At 56.9% G+C, this 17998-nt stretch overlaps 1 protein-coding gene across 1 annotated transcript in view; it reads right to left on the bottom strand.

The window, feature by feature from the left end:
• The window catches only part of TBX10 (T-box transcription factor 10), a 96269-nt gene that overhangs the window by 36353 nt on the left and 41918 nt on the right, over window positions 1-17998 (bottom strand). The window contains exon 3 of the mRNA XM_075580621.1: window positions 7830-8001. Within this exon, the coding sequence (XP_075436736.1) occupies window positions 7830-8001 (172 nt within the window). The remainder of the gene's footprint in view (window positions 1-7829; window positions 8002-17998) is intronic.

The raw sequence follows: 17998 nt of genomic DNA, 5'->3' as shown, positions 1-17998 counted from the left end.
GCCATGGATGAAAAGCAGAGCCAATCTGATAGAATGATTTCTATTCTGAAACAGAAGTATGAGGAGGCACTGAAAGAGATTCGTCTCTCAGCAAGAGGTGCGCAAGTGCCATAGAGAGGTGGAAGTCTCTCAGAATGAGGTTCATTCTCAGTACTACGATCGGCTTTCCACACAAGTCAGGAAAGAAGAGCAGAATTACGACTGAGAAGCGCAATACTAATACAGTTATGCTACTGTGGCCCCAGCCATATTCCTCACAATGAAGATAGCCACTAGAAAGATACTGTCTTTGGCTAGATTGAGGCGAACTGTTTCGGTGTTCACACCACTACAGGTACAACACTAGGTAACAACCAAACTGAGATTTCGCGGGAGTCAATCGGTCTGGATAAAGACTCCACCCAGCTATAACCACCTGTGAATATGGCTCCAGAACTCGATGCAGGTGGTCATCCTAAACTCAGGGAAGAAAGGATCGCCCGACGCAGGGGAAAATACGTGACTAAGCAGTCAGGAGATAGACTGTGCTTGGGAAAAGTCCTCCTCGAGCGACTGAAAAGTGCTGAGCTCAAGCACCTTCATGAGGAGACATTACTGACCTGGAGAAAGGGCTCCAATCCCAATGGGACTGAGGGTTCTCTTCCTCTGTCCACTCTCATTCGAGCCACAGAGATATCTCGAGTGAGAGTGGAAGGATGGCCTTAGCCGTGGCAAGCCCGATCTTCCCACAAACAGGGGAGGTATGTAACAAGGACATCCATTTTTAAATAAAGCAGCCTCAAAGCTCTGAGAATTCAGTAGAGAGATAGTTAATTGCAGCCACTCAATTAACTAGTCTCCACCTGGACTAATGAGAGCTCTGTAAAAAGCCTCATGTGAGACACAGGAGAGGGATTCCTTAGTTCACAATTGGTCTGACAAAAGAAAGCAGAGAAGCCTGCACACAGACACTGTCTTGAGCACAAGGCATGCTAAGATCAAGATACCCAGATACCTATATTTCCTGGACACAGAGGACACAGGAACCTGCCAGATACTGACATGGAGGGCCACCTGCATAAGGTACCTCCTGAGACTTTGGGGTGATAGGCTGGTAATGGGAATACCCCTCCAGTCCTGCAGATAGGGTATGGGGAAAGTAAGTTAGCCATTACAAAAGGATAGGGGTTTATTTTGTTGTTTTTGTATGTTTTGCCTGTATAAAGGAAGAGGCTCAATAAAGCCAAGATATCATTTCACCCAAATCGGCCTCCATTATATGTACCTCTGCACACGTCTCTTACAGCCTGTTTATATCCAAATTGATGTGCGTGCATTACTTACCAGCTTCATTATAGCCTATTATATTTTTTATATACTACACCATGAGAGTTGTGTGCTGTCTTTTTCCTATCTATCTTACAGAATAAGGGCCTGTGTCTGCCCTGGCCGGCAAACAACAATGGGTGGGAACCCTTTGAATGAAATTAATTGGAGAAAGAAGTTGGGATGGAGCATATTTGGAAGAAATAAGACAATCTTTCAAGGGACCCTTCCACTGCGTCTCAAGAGGAAAGTTTCTGCCCCGTATATCCTGTCCGTGCTCACGTGTGGGTGTGACCCGTGTATCCTGTCCGTGCTCACGTGTGGGTGTGACCCGTGTATCCTGTCGTGCTCACATGTGGTTGTGACCTGTGTATCCTGTCCGTGCTCACGTGTGGGTGTGACCCGTGTATCCTGTCCGTGCTCACGTGTTGGTGTGAAACTTGGACCCTAAACGCAAAGATAATTCAGAAGTTTCAGACAACTCAAAGAAGTATGGAGAGATGCATGCTGGGTGTTATCCGAAGAGACAGGATAAAGAATAAATGGGTTCCAAACCAAACGTCTGTGACATCAGAAGGGTGAACAAATTAAAATGGCGGTGGGCCGGACATATCGTAAGAAGAAATGACCCTCGTTGGATAGGGATAGTAATTGACTGGATTCCAAGGGAAACTACAGTAAAAGACCAAGACAACGCCCAAAAGTAGGCTGGGAGGATAAGATGAGACAATGTGTGGGAGCGACGTGGAGAAGAGAGACTGTAACCGCAGGACCTGGGAGATCATTGGGGAGGCTTCATCCAGCAGTGGGGAGACACGGGCTGGGAGGATAAGATGAGACAATGTGTGGGAGCGACGTGGAGAAGAGAGACTGTAACCGCAGGACCTGGGAGATCATTGGGGAGGCTTCATCCAGCAGTGGGGAGACACGGGCTGAAGGTGATGAGATGAGGGAATGTGTGGGAGCGACGTGGAGAAGAGAGGCAGTAACCGCAGGACCTGGGAGATCACTGGGGAGGCTTCATCCAGCAGTGGGGAGACACGGGCTGAAGGTGATGAGATGAGGGAATGTGTGGGAGCGACGTGGAGAAGAGAGGCAGTAACCGCAGGACCTGGGAGATCACCGGGGAGGCTTCATCCAGCAGTGGGGAGACACAGTCTTGAGAGGATGGGATGAGGGAATGTGTGGGAGCGACGTGGAGAAGAGGCTGTAACCGCAGGACCTGGGGGATCACTTGGGAGGCTTCATCCAGAAGTGGGGAGACACGGGCTGGGGAGGATGGGATGAGGGAATGTGTGGGAGCGACGTGGAGAAGAGAGGCTGTAACCGAAGGACCTGGGAGATCACTGGGGAGACTTAATCCAGCAGTGGGGAGACACGGGCTGGAGAGGATGGGATGAGGGAATGTGTGGGAGCGACGTGGAGAAGAGAGGCTGTAACCGCAGGACCTGGGAGATCACTGGGGAGTCTGCATCCAGCAGTGGGGAGACACGGGCTGGAGAGGATGGGATGAGGAAATGTGTGGGAGCGACATGGAGAAGAGAGGCTGTAACCGCAGGACCAGGGAGAGCACTGGGGAGTCTGCATCCAGCAGTGGGGAGACACGGGCTGGGGAGGATGGGATGAGGGAATGTGTGGGAGGGACGTGGAGAAGAGAGGCTGTAACCGCAGGACCTGGGGGATCACTTGGGAGGCTTCATCCAGAAGTGGGGAGACACGGGCTGGGGAGGATGGGATGAGGGAATGTGTGGGAGCGACGTGGAGAAGAGAGGCTGTAACCGAAGGACCTGGGAGATCACTGGGGAGACTTAATCCAGCAGTGGGGAGACACGGGCTGGAGAGGATGGGATGAGGGAATGTGTGGGAGCGACGTGGAGAAGAGAGGCTGTAACCGCAGGACCTGGGAGATCACTGGGGAGTCTGCATCCAGCAGTGGGGAGACACGGGCTGGGGAGGATGGGATGAGAGAATGTGTGGGAGGGACGTGGAGAAGAGAGGCTGTAACCGCAGGACCTGGGGGATCACTGGGGAGGCTTCATCCAGCAGTGGGGAGACACGGGCTGGGGAGGATGGGATGAGAGAATGTGTGGGAGGGACGTGGAGAAGAGAGGCTGTAACCGCAGGACCTGGGGGATCACTGGGGAGGCTTCATCCAGCAGTGGGGAGACACGGGCTGGAGATGATGGGATGAGGGAATGTGTGGGAGGGACGTGGAGAAGAGAGGCTGTAACCGCAGGATCTGGGAGATCACTGGGGAGACTTAATCCAGCAGTGCCCTCCTGTAAGCTCTCACCACCCGCTATTAACACACACACAAACATATATATTTATATACACAGCAGCACATGGAGTCACGGATAATACTGCCGCTTCCTCCCTCTCATTCCACCTCCCACTCTCACTGTGCCCTGCCCTCTCGCTCCCCCTGCCCTCTCACTCCCACTGCTCCTCACTGTGCCCTGCCCTCTCACTCTATCTGCCCTCTCACTCCCCCTGCCCTCTCACTCCCCCTGCCCTCTCACTCCCCCTGCCCTCTCACTCCCCCTGCCCTCTCACTCCCCCTGCCCTCTCACTCCCCCTGCCCTCTCACTCCCCCCGCCCTCTCACTGTGCCCTGCCCTCTCACTCCCCCTGCCCTCTCACTGTGCCCTGCAATCTCACTCCCCCTGCCCTCTCACTCCCCCTGCCCTCTCACTCCCCCTGCCCTCTCACTCCCCTGCCCTCACTCCCCCTCCCACTCTCACTGTGCCCTGCCCTCTCACTCCCCCTGCCCTCTAACTCCCCCTCCCACTCTCACTGTGCCCTGCCCTATCACTCCCCCCGCCCTCTCACCCCCCCTACCCTCTCACTCCCACTGCTCCTCATTCCCCCTCTCACTCTCACTGTGCCCGCCCTCTCAATCCCCCTGCCCTCTCACTCCCCCTCCCACTCTCACTGTGCCCCGCCCTCTCACTCCCCCTGCCCTCTCACTGTGCCCCGCCCTCTCACTCCCCCTGCCCTCTCACTCCCCCTGCCCTCTCACTCCCCCTGCCCTCTCACTCTGCCCTGCCCTCTCACTGTGTGCTGCCCTCTCACTGTGCCCTGCCCTCTCACTCCCCCTGCCCTCTCACTGTGCCCTGCCCTCTCACTCCCCCTGCCCTCTCACTGTGCCCTGCCCTCTCACTGTGCCCTGCCCTCTCACTGTGCCCTGCCCTCTCACTGTGCCCTGCCCTTTCACTCCCCCTGCCCTCTCACTCCCCCTGCCTTCTCACTCCCCCTGCCCTCACTCCCCTGCCCTCACTCACCCTCCCACTCTCACTGTGCCCTGCCCTCTCACTCCCCCTGCCCTCTAAATCCCCCTCCCACTCTCACTGTGCCCTGCCCTCTCACTCCCCCTGCCCTCTCACCCCCCCTGCCCTCTCACTCCCACTGCTCCTCACTCCCCCTCTCACTCTCACTGTGCCCCGCCCTCTCAATCCCCCTGCCCTCTCACTCCCCCTCCAACTCTCACTCTGCCCCGCCCTCTCACTCCCCCTGCCCTCTCACTGTGCCCTGCCCTCTCACTGTGCCCCGCCCTCTCACTCCCCCTGCCCTCTCACTCCCCCTGCCCTATCACTCCCCCTGCCCTCTCACTGTGCCCCGCCCTCTCACTCCCCCTGCCCTCTCACTCCCCCTGCCCTATCACTCCCCCTGCCCTCTCACTCCCCTGCCCTCACTCCCCCTCCCACTCTCACTGTGCCCTGCCCTCTAACTCCCCCTCCCACTCTCACTGTGCCCTGCCCTCTCACTCCCCCCGCCCTCTCACCCCCCCTGCCCTCTCACTCCCACTGCTCCTTACTCCCCCTCTCACTCTCACTGTGCCCCGCCCTCTCACTCCCCCTCCCACTCTCACTGTGCCCCGCCCTCTCACTCCCCCTGCCCTCTCACTCTGCCCCGCCCTCTCACTCCCCCTGCCCTCTCACTCCCCCTGCCCTCTCACTCCCCCTGCCCTCTCGCTCCGACTGCCCTCTCGCTCCCCCTGCCCTCTCGCTCCCCCTGCCCTCTCACTGTGCCCTGCCCTCTCGCTCCCCCGCCCTCTCACTGTGCCCTGCCCTCTCGCTCCCCCCGCCCTCTCACTGTGCCCTGCCCTCTCACTCCCCCTGCCCTCTCACTCCCCCTGCCCTCTCACTCCCCCTCCCACTCTCACTCCCCCCGCCCTCTCGCTCCCCCCGCCCTCTCGCTCCCCCCGCCCTCTCACTCCCCCTGCCCTCTCACTCCCCCTCCCACTCTCACTGTGCCCTGCCCTCTCGCTCCCCCTGCCCTCTCGCTCCCCCTGCCCTCTCGCTCCCCCTGCCCTCTCACTGTGCCCTGCCCTCTCGCTCCCCCTGCCCTCTCACTATGCCCTGCCCTCTCGCTCCCTCTGCCCTCTCGCTCCCCCTGCCCTCTCGCTCCCCCTGCCCTCTCGCTCCCCCTGCCCTCTCGCTCCCCCTGCCCTCTCGCTCCCCCTGCCCTCTCGCTCCCCCTGCCCTCTCGCTCCCCCTGCCCTCTCGCTCCCCCTGCCCTCTCGCTCCCCCTGCCCTCTCGCTCCCCCTGCCCTCTCGCTCCCCCTGCCCTCTCGCTCCCCCTGCCCTCTCGCTCCCCCCGCCCTCTCGCTCCCCCCGCCCTCTCGCTCCCCCCGCCCTCTCGCTCCCCCCGCCCTCTCGCTCCCCCCGCCCTCTCGCTCCCCCCGCCCTCTCGCTCCCCCTGCCCTCTCACTGTGCCCTGCCCTCTCAATCCCCCCGCCCTCTCGCTCCCCCCGCCCTCTCGCTCCCCCCGCCCTCTCGCTCCCCCCGCCCTCTCGCTCCCCCCGCCCTCTCGCTCCCCCCGCCCTCTCGCTCCCCCTGCCCTCTCGCTCCCCCTGCCCTCTCGCTCCCCCCGCCCTCTCACTCCCCCTGCCCTCTCACTGTGCCCTGCCCTCTCGCTCCCCCTGCCCTCTCGCTCCCCCTGCCCTCTCGCTCCCCCTGCCCTCTCGCTCCCCCTGCCCTCTCACTCCCCCTGCCCTCTCACTCCCCCTGCCCTCTCACTCCCCCTGCCCTCTCACTGTGCCCTGCCCTCTCACTCCCCCCGCCCTCTCACTCCCCCCGCCCTCTCACTCCCCCTGCCCTCTCACTCCCCCTGCCATCTCACTGTGCCCTGCCCTCTCGCTCCCCCTGCCCTCTCGCTCCCCCTGCCCTCTCGCTCCCCCTGCCCTCTCGCTCCCCCTGCCCTCTCGCTCCCCCTGCCCTCTCACTGTGCCCTGCCCTCTCGCTCCCCCTGCCTTCTCGCTCCCCCTGCCCTCTCGCTCCCCCTGCCCTCTCACTGTGCCCTGCCCTCTCGCTCCCCCTGCCCTCTCACTGTGCCCTGCCCTCTCGCTCCCCCTGCCCTCTCGCTCCCCCTGCCCTCTCACTGTGCCCTGCCCTCTCACTCCCCCTGCCCTCTCACTGTGCCCCGCCCTCTCACTGTGCCCTGCCCTCTCACTCCCTCTGCCCTCTCGCTCCCCCTGCCCTCTCGCTCCCCCTGCCCTCTCACTGTGCCCTGCCCTCTCACTCCCCCTGCCCTCTCGCTCCCCTGCCCTCTCGCTCCCCCTGCCCTCTCGCTCCCTCTGCCCTCTCGCTCCCCCTGCCCTCTCACTCCCTCTGCCCTCTCACTCCCCCTGCCCTCTCGCTCCCCCTGCCCTCTCACTGTGCCCTGCCCTCTCACTTCCTCTGCCCTCTCACTCCCCCTGCCCTCTCGCTCCCCCTGCCCTCTCGCTCCCTCTGCCCTCTCGCTCCCCCTGCCCTCTCGCTCCCCCTGCCCTCTCGCTCCCCCTGCCCTCTCGCTCCCCCTGCCCTCTCGCTCCCTCTGCCCTCTCGCTCCCCCTGCCCTCTCGCTCCCCCCGCCCTCTCACTCCCTCCGCCCTCACGCTCCCTCCGCCCTCTCGCTCCCCCTGCCCTCTCGCTCCCCCTGCCCTCTCGCTCCCCCTGCCCCGCCCTCTCACTCCCCCTGCCCTCTCACTCCCCCTGCCCTCTCACTCCCCCTGCCCTCTCACTCCCCCTGCCCTCTCACTGTGCCCTGCCCTCTCGCTCCCCCTGCCCTCTCGCTCCCCCTGCCCTCTCGCTCCCCCTGCCCTCTCGCTCCCCCTGCCCTCTCGCTCCCCCTGCCCTCTCGCTCCCCCTGCCCTCTCACTGTGCCCTGCCCTCTCGCTCCCCCTGCCCTCTCACTCCCCCTGCCCTCTCACTGTGCCCTGCCCTCTCGCTCCCCCTGCCCTCTCACTGTGCCCTGCCCTCTCACTCCCCCTGCCCTCTCACTGTGCCCTGCCCTCTCACTCCCTCCACCCCCTCACTCCCCCTGCCCCCTCACTCCCCCTGCCCTCGCTCCCCCTGCCCTCTCGCTCCCCCTGCCCTCTCACTCCCCCTGCCCTCTCGCTACCCCTGCCCTCTCGCTACCCCTGCCCTCTCGCTCCCCCTGCCCTCTCGCTCCCCCCGCCCTCTCACTCCCCCCGCCCTCTCACTCCCCCCGCCCTCTCACTCCCCCTGCCCTCTCACTCCCCCTTTCTCTTTCCCCCCTCACATGGCCTCTCATATCCTGAGCGTTGTTGGTGAGTTTCAGTCTGTCGAAAGAGACGGTCTGTCTCATCCAGTGGGAGCCTTTTGATGGGGAGTCCGGGTGAAAGTGGAGGCGGCCTGGTGGAGCTGGATCTGCTGGGCCTGAAACCAACCACGATGAGGAGTGAAAGGCATACCTAAGAGACAGGCCGGGAGAGAGACAGTCTGAGAGACAGGCCAGGACAGAGACAGCCTGAGAGACAGGCCAGGAGAGAGACAGGCCAGGACAGAGACAGCCTGGGAGAGAGACAGCCTGGGAGAGAGACAGCCTGGGAGAGAGACAGCCCGGGAGAGAGAGAGCCCGAGAGAGACAGCCCGAGAGAGAGCCAGCCCGAGAGAGTGCCAGCCCAAGAGAGAGACAAAGCCAAAGAGAGAGACAATCCAGGAGACAGCATAGGAGAGAGGCAGCGTGAGAGAGAGCCCGGGAGAGAGACAGCCCAGGAGAGAGACACCCCGTGTTTGTTGTTTGTGTGGTGTATGTATGTGAAAGCCTGCGTGTTGTGTGCACGCGTGTGTTGGGGGGGGGGGGTGGAGGGGGGGGGCACATTTGAGACATTTTCCATCTTTCCTTCCTATATTCCATTTATTCCCGTGTAACAGGGGACTTATCCCTGTTCAGTAATGTGCCTTTAATCTAGCAGTGTGGTAGTTAATTACTAAACACCACCTGCCTGATTAGATTGCTTACAAAAGCCTGCCTGTGAGACAGGAAGTGACTCCTTAGCTCTGACTGAGAGCTGACCTTTGGAGCTGACCGGTCTTGAGCTCTGCACAGCAGAGCTGATTTCAAGACACAGGGAAAATTACTACACCTGAAGCTGAACCAGGAAGTGAGAAGATTTTCCCTCCAAGAAACAGATTACACTTTTATTCTTAATAGACTGCTTATATCTGCTTATTTTCATGCTACTGCTGCGGCCGAGTTTATTCGAGCATTTGCCCGGTCTCGGCCGCAGCAGTAACCTGGCGCGCCGGAGGGTGCCGGGCGCGCGCCGAAGCCGCGGAGGAGCGCCCTCCGAACGGGGCTTTCTTCCTCCGCTCGCCGGGTCCGCCGGGTCCCCCGGAACCGCCTGCCGCCATCCCCCACATCGCGGGACACCAGGGCTCCCTCGGGGAGCCCTGGACGCGCGTGCAGGGGGCGCAGGCACCCGATGACGCGTGACCGCGCGTCACGCCGAGGGAGTGGGGCTAGCAAGCCGGGGCATGTCCCGGCTTGCGGTACTAGCCCTGCTCAATTTAAACGTGTCGCCTCTGTATATGTTTTGGGGCTGCGAGACATGCTTAACTAATGGAGATGTGAACTAATTGCATAGGATTTCACTAGAAATACTCCCAAGTGAATGGAATCTTTGTTCCCCCCCCCCCCTGTGTTTGGATAATTTCCTGATGAAAAGGAACAGGCACAATAAAGCCTATTATAATTTCACATTAGACAGGCCTCAGGAACAGCGATGCAGCCTCTGCACGAGGGATATGCAGACAGGCCTCAGGAACAGCGATGCAGGCCTCTGCACGAGGGATATGCAGACAGGCCTCAGGAACAGCGATGCAGGCCTCTGCACGAGGGATATGCAGACAGGCCTCAGGAACAGCGATGCAGGCTTCTGCACGAGGGATATGCAGACAGGCCTCAGGAACAGCGATGCAGGCCTCTGCACGAGGGATATGCAGACAGGCCTCAGGAACAGCGATGCAGCCTCTGCACGAGGAATATGCAGAGAGGCCTCAGGAACAGAGATGCAGCCTCTGCACGAGGGATATGCAGACAGGCCTCAGGAACAGCGATGCAGCCTCTGCACGAGGGATATGCAGACAGGCCTCAGGAACAGCGATGCAGCCTCTGCACGAGGGATATGCAGACAGGCCTCAGGAACAGCGATGCAGGCCTCTGCATGAGGGATATGCAGAGAGGCCTCAGGAACAGCGATGCAGCCTCTGCATGAGGTATATGCAGACAGGCCTCAGGAACAGCGATGCAGGCCTCTGCACGAGGGATATGCAGACAGGCCTCAGGAACAGCGATGCAGGCCTCTGCACGAGGGATATGCAGACAGGCCTCAGGAACAGCGATGCAGGCCTCTGCACGAGGGATATGCAGACAGGCCTCAGGAACAGCGATGCAGCCTCTGCACGAGGGATATGCAGACAGGCCTCAGGAACAGCGATGCAGCCTCTGCACGAGGGATATGCAGACAGGCCTCAGGAACAGCGATGCAGCCTCTGCACGAGGGATATGCAGACAGGCCTCAGGAACAGCGATGCAGCCTCTGCACGAGGGATATGCAGACAGGCCTCAGGAACAGCGATGCAGGCCTCTGCATGAGGGATATGAGGACAGGCCTCAGGAACAGCGATGCAGGCTTCTGCACGAGGGATATGCAGACAGGCCTCAGGAACAGCGATGCAGCCTCTGCACGAGGGATATGCAGACAGGCCTCAGGAACAGCGATGCAGGCCTCTGCATGAGGGATATGCAGACAGGCCTCAGGAACAGCGATGCAGGCCTCTGCACGAGGGATATGCAGACAGGCCTCAGGAACAGCGATGCAGCCTCTGCACGAGGGATATGCAGACAGGCCTCAGGAACAGCGATGCAGCCTCTGCATGAGGGATATGAGGACAGGCCTCAGGAACAGCGATGCAGGCCTCTGCACGAGGGATATGCAGACAGGCCTCAGGAACAGCGATGCAGCCTCTGCATGAGGGATATGCAGACAGGCCTCAGGAACAGCGATGCAGCCTCTGCACGAGGAATATGCAGAGAGGCCTCAGGAACAGAGATGCAGGCCTCTGCACGAGGAATATGCAGAGAGGCCTCAGGAACAGCGATGCAGCCTCTGCACGAGGGATATGCAGACAGGCCTCAGGAACAGCGATGCAGCCTCTGCACGAGGGATATGCAGACAGGCCTCAGGAACAGCGATGCAGGCCTCTGCATGAGGTATATGCAGACAGGCCTCAGGAACAGCGATGCAGCCTCTGCACGAGGGATATGCAGACAGGCCTCAGGAACAGCGATGCAGGCCTCTGCATGAGGGATATGCAGAGAGGCCTCAGGAACAGAGATGCAGGCCTCTGCATGAGGTATATGCAGACAGGCCTCAGGAATAGCGATGCAGGCCTCTGCACGAGGGATATGCAGACAGGCCTCAGGAACAGCGATGCAGCCTCTGCACGAGGGATATGCAGACAGGCCTCAGGAACAGCGATGCAGCCTCTGCACGAGGGATATGCAGACAGGCCTCAGGAACAGCGATGCAGCCTCTGCACGAGGGATATGCAGACAGGCCTCAGGAACAGCGAAACTTAGTGCTGGGGACTCCAGCGCTTCAGCAAGGCAAACAAGTAAGGCTAAGACAGAGGTGTTTGAGGCAAACACAGTTACATCCAAGGATAACTTGGTTTATGCGCAGCCACTTTCTGGGGGGAGGGGCAGGAGTTAAATAGAACAGACAGCCAATGAGACAGAGCTGCATAGGAGGCATGCAGGCTGCAGGGATCGCAAGCGCAGGTGATACCTGATTGCAGGCTGCAGGGATCGCAAGCGCAGGTGATACCTGATTGCAGGCTGCAGGGATCGCAAGCGCAGGTGATACCTGATTGCAGGCTGCAGGGATTGCAAGCGCAGGTGATACCTGATTGCAGGGTCAGGGGGGGCTTGTCTGGAAACTGAATAGCTCTGTAAGGATCAGTTCCAGCAAAACCCAGGAGCTGAATCCTTACACAGTGTTAGTGTTGCAGTGTTAGTGTTACAGTGTGACAGTGTTAGTGTTAGTGTGTGATAGTGTTAGTGTGTGACAGTGTTACAGTGTTAGTATGTGACAGTGTTAGTGTGTGACAGTGTTAGTGTGTGACAATGTTAGTGTGTGACAGTGTTACAGTGTTAGTGTGTGACAGTGTTAGTGTGTGATAGTGTTAGTGTGTGACAGTGTTACAGTGTTAGTATGTGACAGTGTTAGTGTGTGACAGTGTTAGTGTGTGACAATGTTAGTGTCTGACAGTGTTAGTGTGTGACAGTGTTAGTGTGTGACAGTATTAGTGTGTGACAGTGTTAGTGTGTGACAGTGTTAGTGTTACAGTGTTAGTGTTGCAGTGTGACAGTGTTAATGTTGCAGTGTTAGTGTTACAGTGTGACAGTGTTAGTGTGTGACAGTGTTAGTGTGTGACAGTGTTAGTGTTAGTGTTACAGTGTTAGTGTTACAGTGGTAGTGTTACAGTGTTGAAGTGTTAGTTTTACAGTGTGACAGTGTTAGTGTTACAGTGTGACAGTGTTAGTGTTACAGTGTGACAGTGTCAGTGTTACAGTGTGACAGTGTTAGTGTGTGACAGTGTAACAGTGTTAGTGTGTGACAGTGTGACTGTGTTAGTGTGTGACAGTGTGACAGTGTGTGACAGTGTTAGTGTGTGACAGTGTTAGTGTTAGTGTTACAGTGTTAGTGTTAGTGTTACAGTGTTAGTGTTACAGTGTTAGTGTTAGTGTTGTATTGTAAGTTTTTATTTGTATAGCGTTTCACAGTAGAAATACACGTGGTAGTTATATAAATAACAAATAATATAAATAACAATCTAATTGGTAGGTAGGAGGAACGTACAGAGACAGTAGGAGGGCATTTTGGTAAGTGTGTCTGCAGGGGGGCCAAGCTTTATGTATCGTGTGTCTAGTATTATCTACAGTGCTATTCATATGCTTCTTTAAGCAAATGTGTCCTAAGGCGGGTCTCAATGGTGGATAGAGAGGGTGCTAGTCGGGTATTGAGGGGAAGGGCATTCCAGAGGTGTGGGCAGTCAGTGAAAAAGGTTTAAGTCGGGAGAGGGCTTTAGATATAAAGAGGGTAGAAAGAAGACATCTTTGAGCAGAACGCAAGAGTCTGGATGGTGCATAACGAGAAATTAGGGCTGAGATGTAAGGAGGGGCAGAAGAGTGTAAAGCTTTAAAGTGAGGAGGAGAATTGAGTGTGTAATACGGGATTTGATCGGAAGCCAGGAGAGGGATTTCAGGAGGGGAGACGCGGAGACAGATTTAGGAAATAGTAGAGTGATTATGGCAGCAGCGTTTAGGATAGATTGTAGGGGAGACAGGTGAGAAGCGGGGAGGCCGGACAGCAGGAGGTTACAGTAATCAAGACGGGAGAGAATGAGGGCCTGAGTCAGAGTTTTAGCAGTCGCGCAACAAAGGAACAGGCGTATCTTTGTTATATTGCGGAGGAAAAAGCGACACGTGTTAGAAACATTTTGAATGTGAGAGGAGAATGTGAGAGAGGAGTCGAGTGTGACCCTGTCATGGAACAAGAACTACCTTTCTGATTCACCCCCCTCTCTCCTTTACAGCTTCTGCCTGTCAGATCTCATTCCCAGCTGCATGGAGTTTGCACACACACATACTGTGCCTGTGTAACTCGCAACAATGTTGCATTCCTTGCCTGGGAGCATGGAATCAGTGAGCTGCTACAGCAGCCCCTGAGATACTCACCAGAATGGGCTAGTCTGCCCCCCCTCCTGTTTGTTCAGAGATAGTCTGCCCCTAGACTATTCCTTTTACCCACACTGCCCCTCACTTCCTTTCCCACCCCTGGAGACAGTGAGTACAGAAGCCCTTCTCTGTTCATCCCCCATGGTGAGGCCATCTCTTTTTACCGGTTTCTAACTAATAATCACCACTACACACCATCCACAAGTATCTGTGTCCTGCTGCTTTTCCCAATAAAGTGGAGGAAATATTACAGGGCTTGGAGTGATTTAAAAGGGAACTGAGTTAATGCTATCGGGAGCCATTCACACATCACACGTGACCCTGGCTTCAGAAAAGTACAAAGAGGACCGTGTGCCTTGGGGACACACACAGAGGAGCTGCTACCCACAGCCTTTATGCTAAAGAAACAAGCAAGCAGCTTACACAGCACATAAACAGCAGTCTCTCACCACACTGTACAAGCATACTGCTCCACGTTGCTACACAGAGCCATCAGTCTCTGCACAGCAAACAACTACAGCTTTATGCAAAGACAGTGAGCAGCCTTACTTTGCTAATAAGAACACAGAGCAGTCTCTGCACAAGCAGCAGCTTCACACTGCCAGACAGGGCAGCAAGCTTTATACAGCAAACTGCACACAGCCTGCAACCTTACAGATGAGCAAGCAGATTTACACTGGTCACAGCCAGCATACACCCTGCACCTATGGCAGCAGCTTTGCAGACTGACAGTGCACTTTACACACAGAGCCTTGATTGCCTTCTCTGTCTTTTTGAGTCCACCCTCTGCACAGCCCCATAGCGAGGAGCCACCATCTCACCTACCCCTGCGCACGTCTCTACGGCTAGCGCCATCAAGGGCCACGCTACCGGACACCCGCCAGGACACGGGTCAGAGCCACCGGACACCTGTGAGTACAGCTACCCCTACGCTACACGCTGCAGGACACCGCTCGGCATCATCTGAGACAGACGCCCATCGCTGACAAGGTAAAAGACCGCACGCCACACGCACTGGCTAAAGGCCTACACACACCTACAGCATGGCAGAACTCAGAGCCTCACCAGACATCACGCAGGAAAGCGATCACTCAGACGCAGAGACCGCTGCGCATCTGCAACAGGCGCAGGCAGGCGCAAGGCCCAAACGGACAGTCACAGACACAAAAGGCCCGCGAAAAATATGAGACTGACATTGAAGCGCACCGCGCTAAATTAGAGTTGGCCTGGGAAACAACCACACTGGGAATACGCAATGTTACTAGTGTTGGCAACTATGCGCAACAGCTCGAGCAGGCAATAACGCAATTAAGGACTGATCACTCGCGTTATCAAGAGCTGTCACAGGCATTCATTACTTACCTGACCAGGGCCAACAACAGCGACAGCCTGCAAGAAAGAGACTCACAGAGTAACATTGACCTGGCACGAGACAGCCGCGTGCGGACCGCTATCACGGAGGCTGAGAGTAGGAGAAAGGACCTTTTGCTGGAAACCGCATCACAGCGCTCCAGCGCATCCAGACACTCATCAAGGTCAGCAAGATCAGCGCAATCTCACGTGTCTAGCGCAGGCGCAAACGCCACCAAGGCGCGAGCCACCGCAAAGGCCGCACGTGCCAGGGCCGAATATGGTCGGAGAGAGGCAGCCGTAAGGGCAGAAAAAGCGCGCATAGAAGAGGCGGAGCAGGTCACCGCCGCCAATGCTACTGCTGCCAATGCCGCTGCCGCTACTGCCGCCGCAGCGACTGTGCGTAGGAAAGCCGAATTCGATGCGGAACTAGAGGCACTTAATCAAGAGAAGGAAGCCGCTGCCGCCATAGCCCAAGCTGAAGTCCTAGAAGCAGCCGCGAGACAGGACGGCGGGGAGCAACTGTACAGACGGATAGTCTCAGAGGATCCAGCCCGACGCACTGAAGACTACGTAAGGAGCCTCTTCAGCGTAAACACCAGCGCACCATCTCAACACGGTGGGAGCGACTCCACAGACACCGAAGACTTGCTAGGCCCACGAGGAGAAGATGCTGTTCCTTCAATGGTACATGCTGCCTGGGATAGCCACAGCCGCAACAGTAATCCACACGCCAGCGCGCGCACGGATGCACCGCAACAGGCTCGCCATCCAGGTGCACCCACATGGGAGAACACAGCCCCTCACACTAGCCAGCAGTCATCACGCGTCCACGCCAAGGAAGAGGCGACAAACCCTCCCAGCAACTATCTCAGAACGGGACAAACACGCCGAGGCCTCAGGCCTGACAGACATAGTCAAGTACATGATCCGGCGTGACCTGGTGCAAGCAGGACTCACCAGCTTCGACGACCGCCCTGAGAACTACCGGACGTGGAAGTTCACGTTGAAAGACGCAATCAACAGCTTGGACTTCTCAGCAAGGGAAGAGCTCAACCTGCTATTCAAGTTCCTGGGGAACGAATCCAGGGAGCACGCGAAGAGACTTCGGGCGGCCAACGTGCACCAACCCCAAGTAGGGCTTCACCTAGTGTGGGAAAGGCTAGAAGAGTCCTACGGCAGCCCCGAAGCAGTCGAGGATTCGCTCTTCAAAAGAGTCGACAGCTTCCCCAAGATCACAACTAAAGACTACTCGTAGTTATGAGAGCTCGGGGACCTGCTGCAAGAACTGGAGTTCGCAAGGAAAGACCATTCCTTAATAGGTCTCAACGTCCTAGATTCAGCTCGTGGAGTGAGACCCATCCTGGAGAAGCTACCCTTCAACCTCCAAGAAAAATGGATTTCACAAGGCTCCAAATACAAAAGGGAGAAACAAGTCGTCTACCCCCCATTCTCAGTTTTCTTGAGCTTCATTCGCGAAGCAGCCAGGACAAGGAACGACCCCAGTTTCATCTTAGGTGCGCAAACCACATATAGTGCAAGCAGCCTGAGGAACGAGAGACCAGCGATGAGATATGGTAACACCCAAACACCCATCTCGGCCCGCAGGACGGACGTGCCTCCCACGACCCAAACTACTCCCGATCAGTCGGTCGCCGGAGGCAAGGAACCAAGGGACCCAAACAGGGAATGTCCCATACACAAGAAGCCACATCCACTCAACAAGTGCTTTGGATTCAGGATGAAGTCCCTAGAGGAACGCAAGAGGTTACTTGGAGAATTCAGAGTTTGCTTCAGGTGCTGCGGTTCCACGACTCACCTAGCCAGGGACTGTAAAGAAGAGATCAAATGCACAGTGTGCGAAAGCGACAATCACGTGACATCGTTACACCCAGAGGAGCATGGCGGGGAGGAAGGAGAAGGAGAGTCAACATCCGTCACATCTCTGCGCACTGAGGTTTGCGGAAAAGAAGGTGACAAAATATCCTGCTCCAAAATATGCCTTGTCACAGTGCACCCCCAGGGACAACCTGAGAAGGCTATTCGGATGTACGCAATCCTCGACGACCAGAGCAACCGATCGCTGGTCAGGTCAGAGTTCTTCGATATGTTCAACATACAAGATGGTGCTTCTCCTTACACTCTCAGAACGTGCGCAGGGCGAATGGAGACCACAGGGAGAAGAGTGAATGGCTACACCATATGCTCAATAGACGGCAAAGTGAACATGCCCCTTCCAACACTCATCGAGTGCAGCCACATGGCCACAAACAGGGATGAGATTCCCACACCAGACATGGCACGCCATTACCCGCACCTCAAGGGAATAGCCAACTACATCCTGCCGGTAGAACAAGGCGCCAAGATCTTGCTGCTGCTCAGCAGGGACATCATGAGGGTACATAAAGTCCGTAATCAGCATAACGGACCCCACAACGCGCCATACGCACAAAGACTCGACCTAGGATGGGTGATAGTGGGCAACACGTGCACCGACAAAGAGCACGGACGAGACTATTTTGACGCCCACAGAACAGTGGTAACAGAATGTGGACACACATCCCTCTCTGAATCATGTCTTGGCCATCTCCAAGTGACCGAAGAGCCAAGTGAAGAAAAGAGACAAGGTCATACCCCTGAGATCAACAAAAACATCCTCACATCAGGGGGATGTGACAATGGCCTGGGATGCTCAGCAGTCCAGACAGCTAAAGATGATGAGTCGATTCCACCGAAGGAAGAAAGTAACCTCCCAAAGGTGACCGACAAAGGGATCGTCCAATTCAAGGCAATGAACGATCAAACAGTCCTCTCGCGAGCAGTGGCACGACTAAGACGTACAGTTGTTCCTCTCCACAGAGTATCAAGCGACAAAGCAACCATCTGCCACGGCTGGCATAGCCGCAAAAGATTGCGCCCCACAGGTGAAGCCACAGTGTCAAAAGGACTGTCCTCTCACACATCTAAAAAGAGACAGCCACAGAGACATTTCATAAAGGGTTTTGCTAGGGCAAAAGAGACTGTTCTTCGTTACATCCGGGGAGACAATAACCTCCCGATGGCAGTCAACAAAGAGACACAAAAGCGTTTCACCAAACTACGCGGAGATGTTCTCGTGCAAGAGAAATGCACCGATGACCTACGGTGCACAGCGTTCCAGACAACAAGGGACGACGACAAACAAACACCATTGAGGGAAGATAGAGGATTCCCGAGGTTAACAGTCAAGGAGCTCGTTAAAGACGGACCGGGCAGCTGGGTGAACCCGCTACCACGCTGTTCACCAAAAAGACACCTCCTGAACAATAGAGAAC

Source organism: Ascaphus truei (assembly GCF_040206685.1).
Source record: "Ascaphus truei isolate aAscTru1 chromosome 8 unlocalized genomic scaffold, aAscTru1.hap1 SUPER_8_unloc_1, whole genome shotgun sequence".
Classification (NCBI taxonomy): Eukaryota; Metazoa; Chordata; class Amphibia; order Anura; family Ascaphidae; genus Ascaphus; species Ascaphus truei.
The sequence above is the reverse complement of the archived record's forward strand: the minus strand, read 5'-3'. Positions and strand labels throughout refer to the sequence as shown.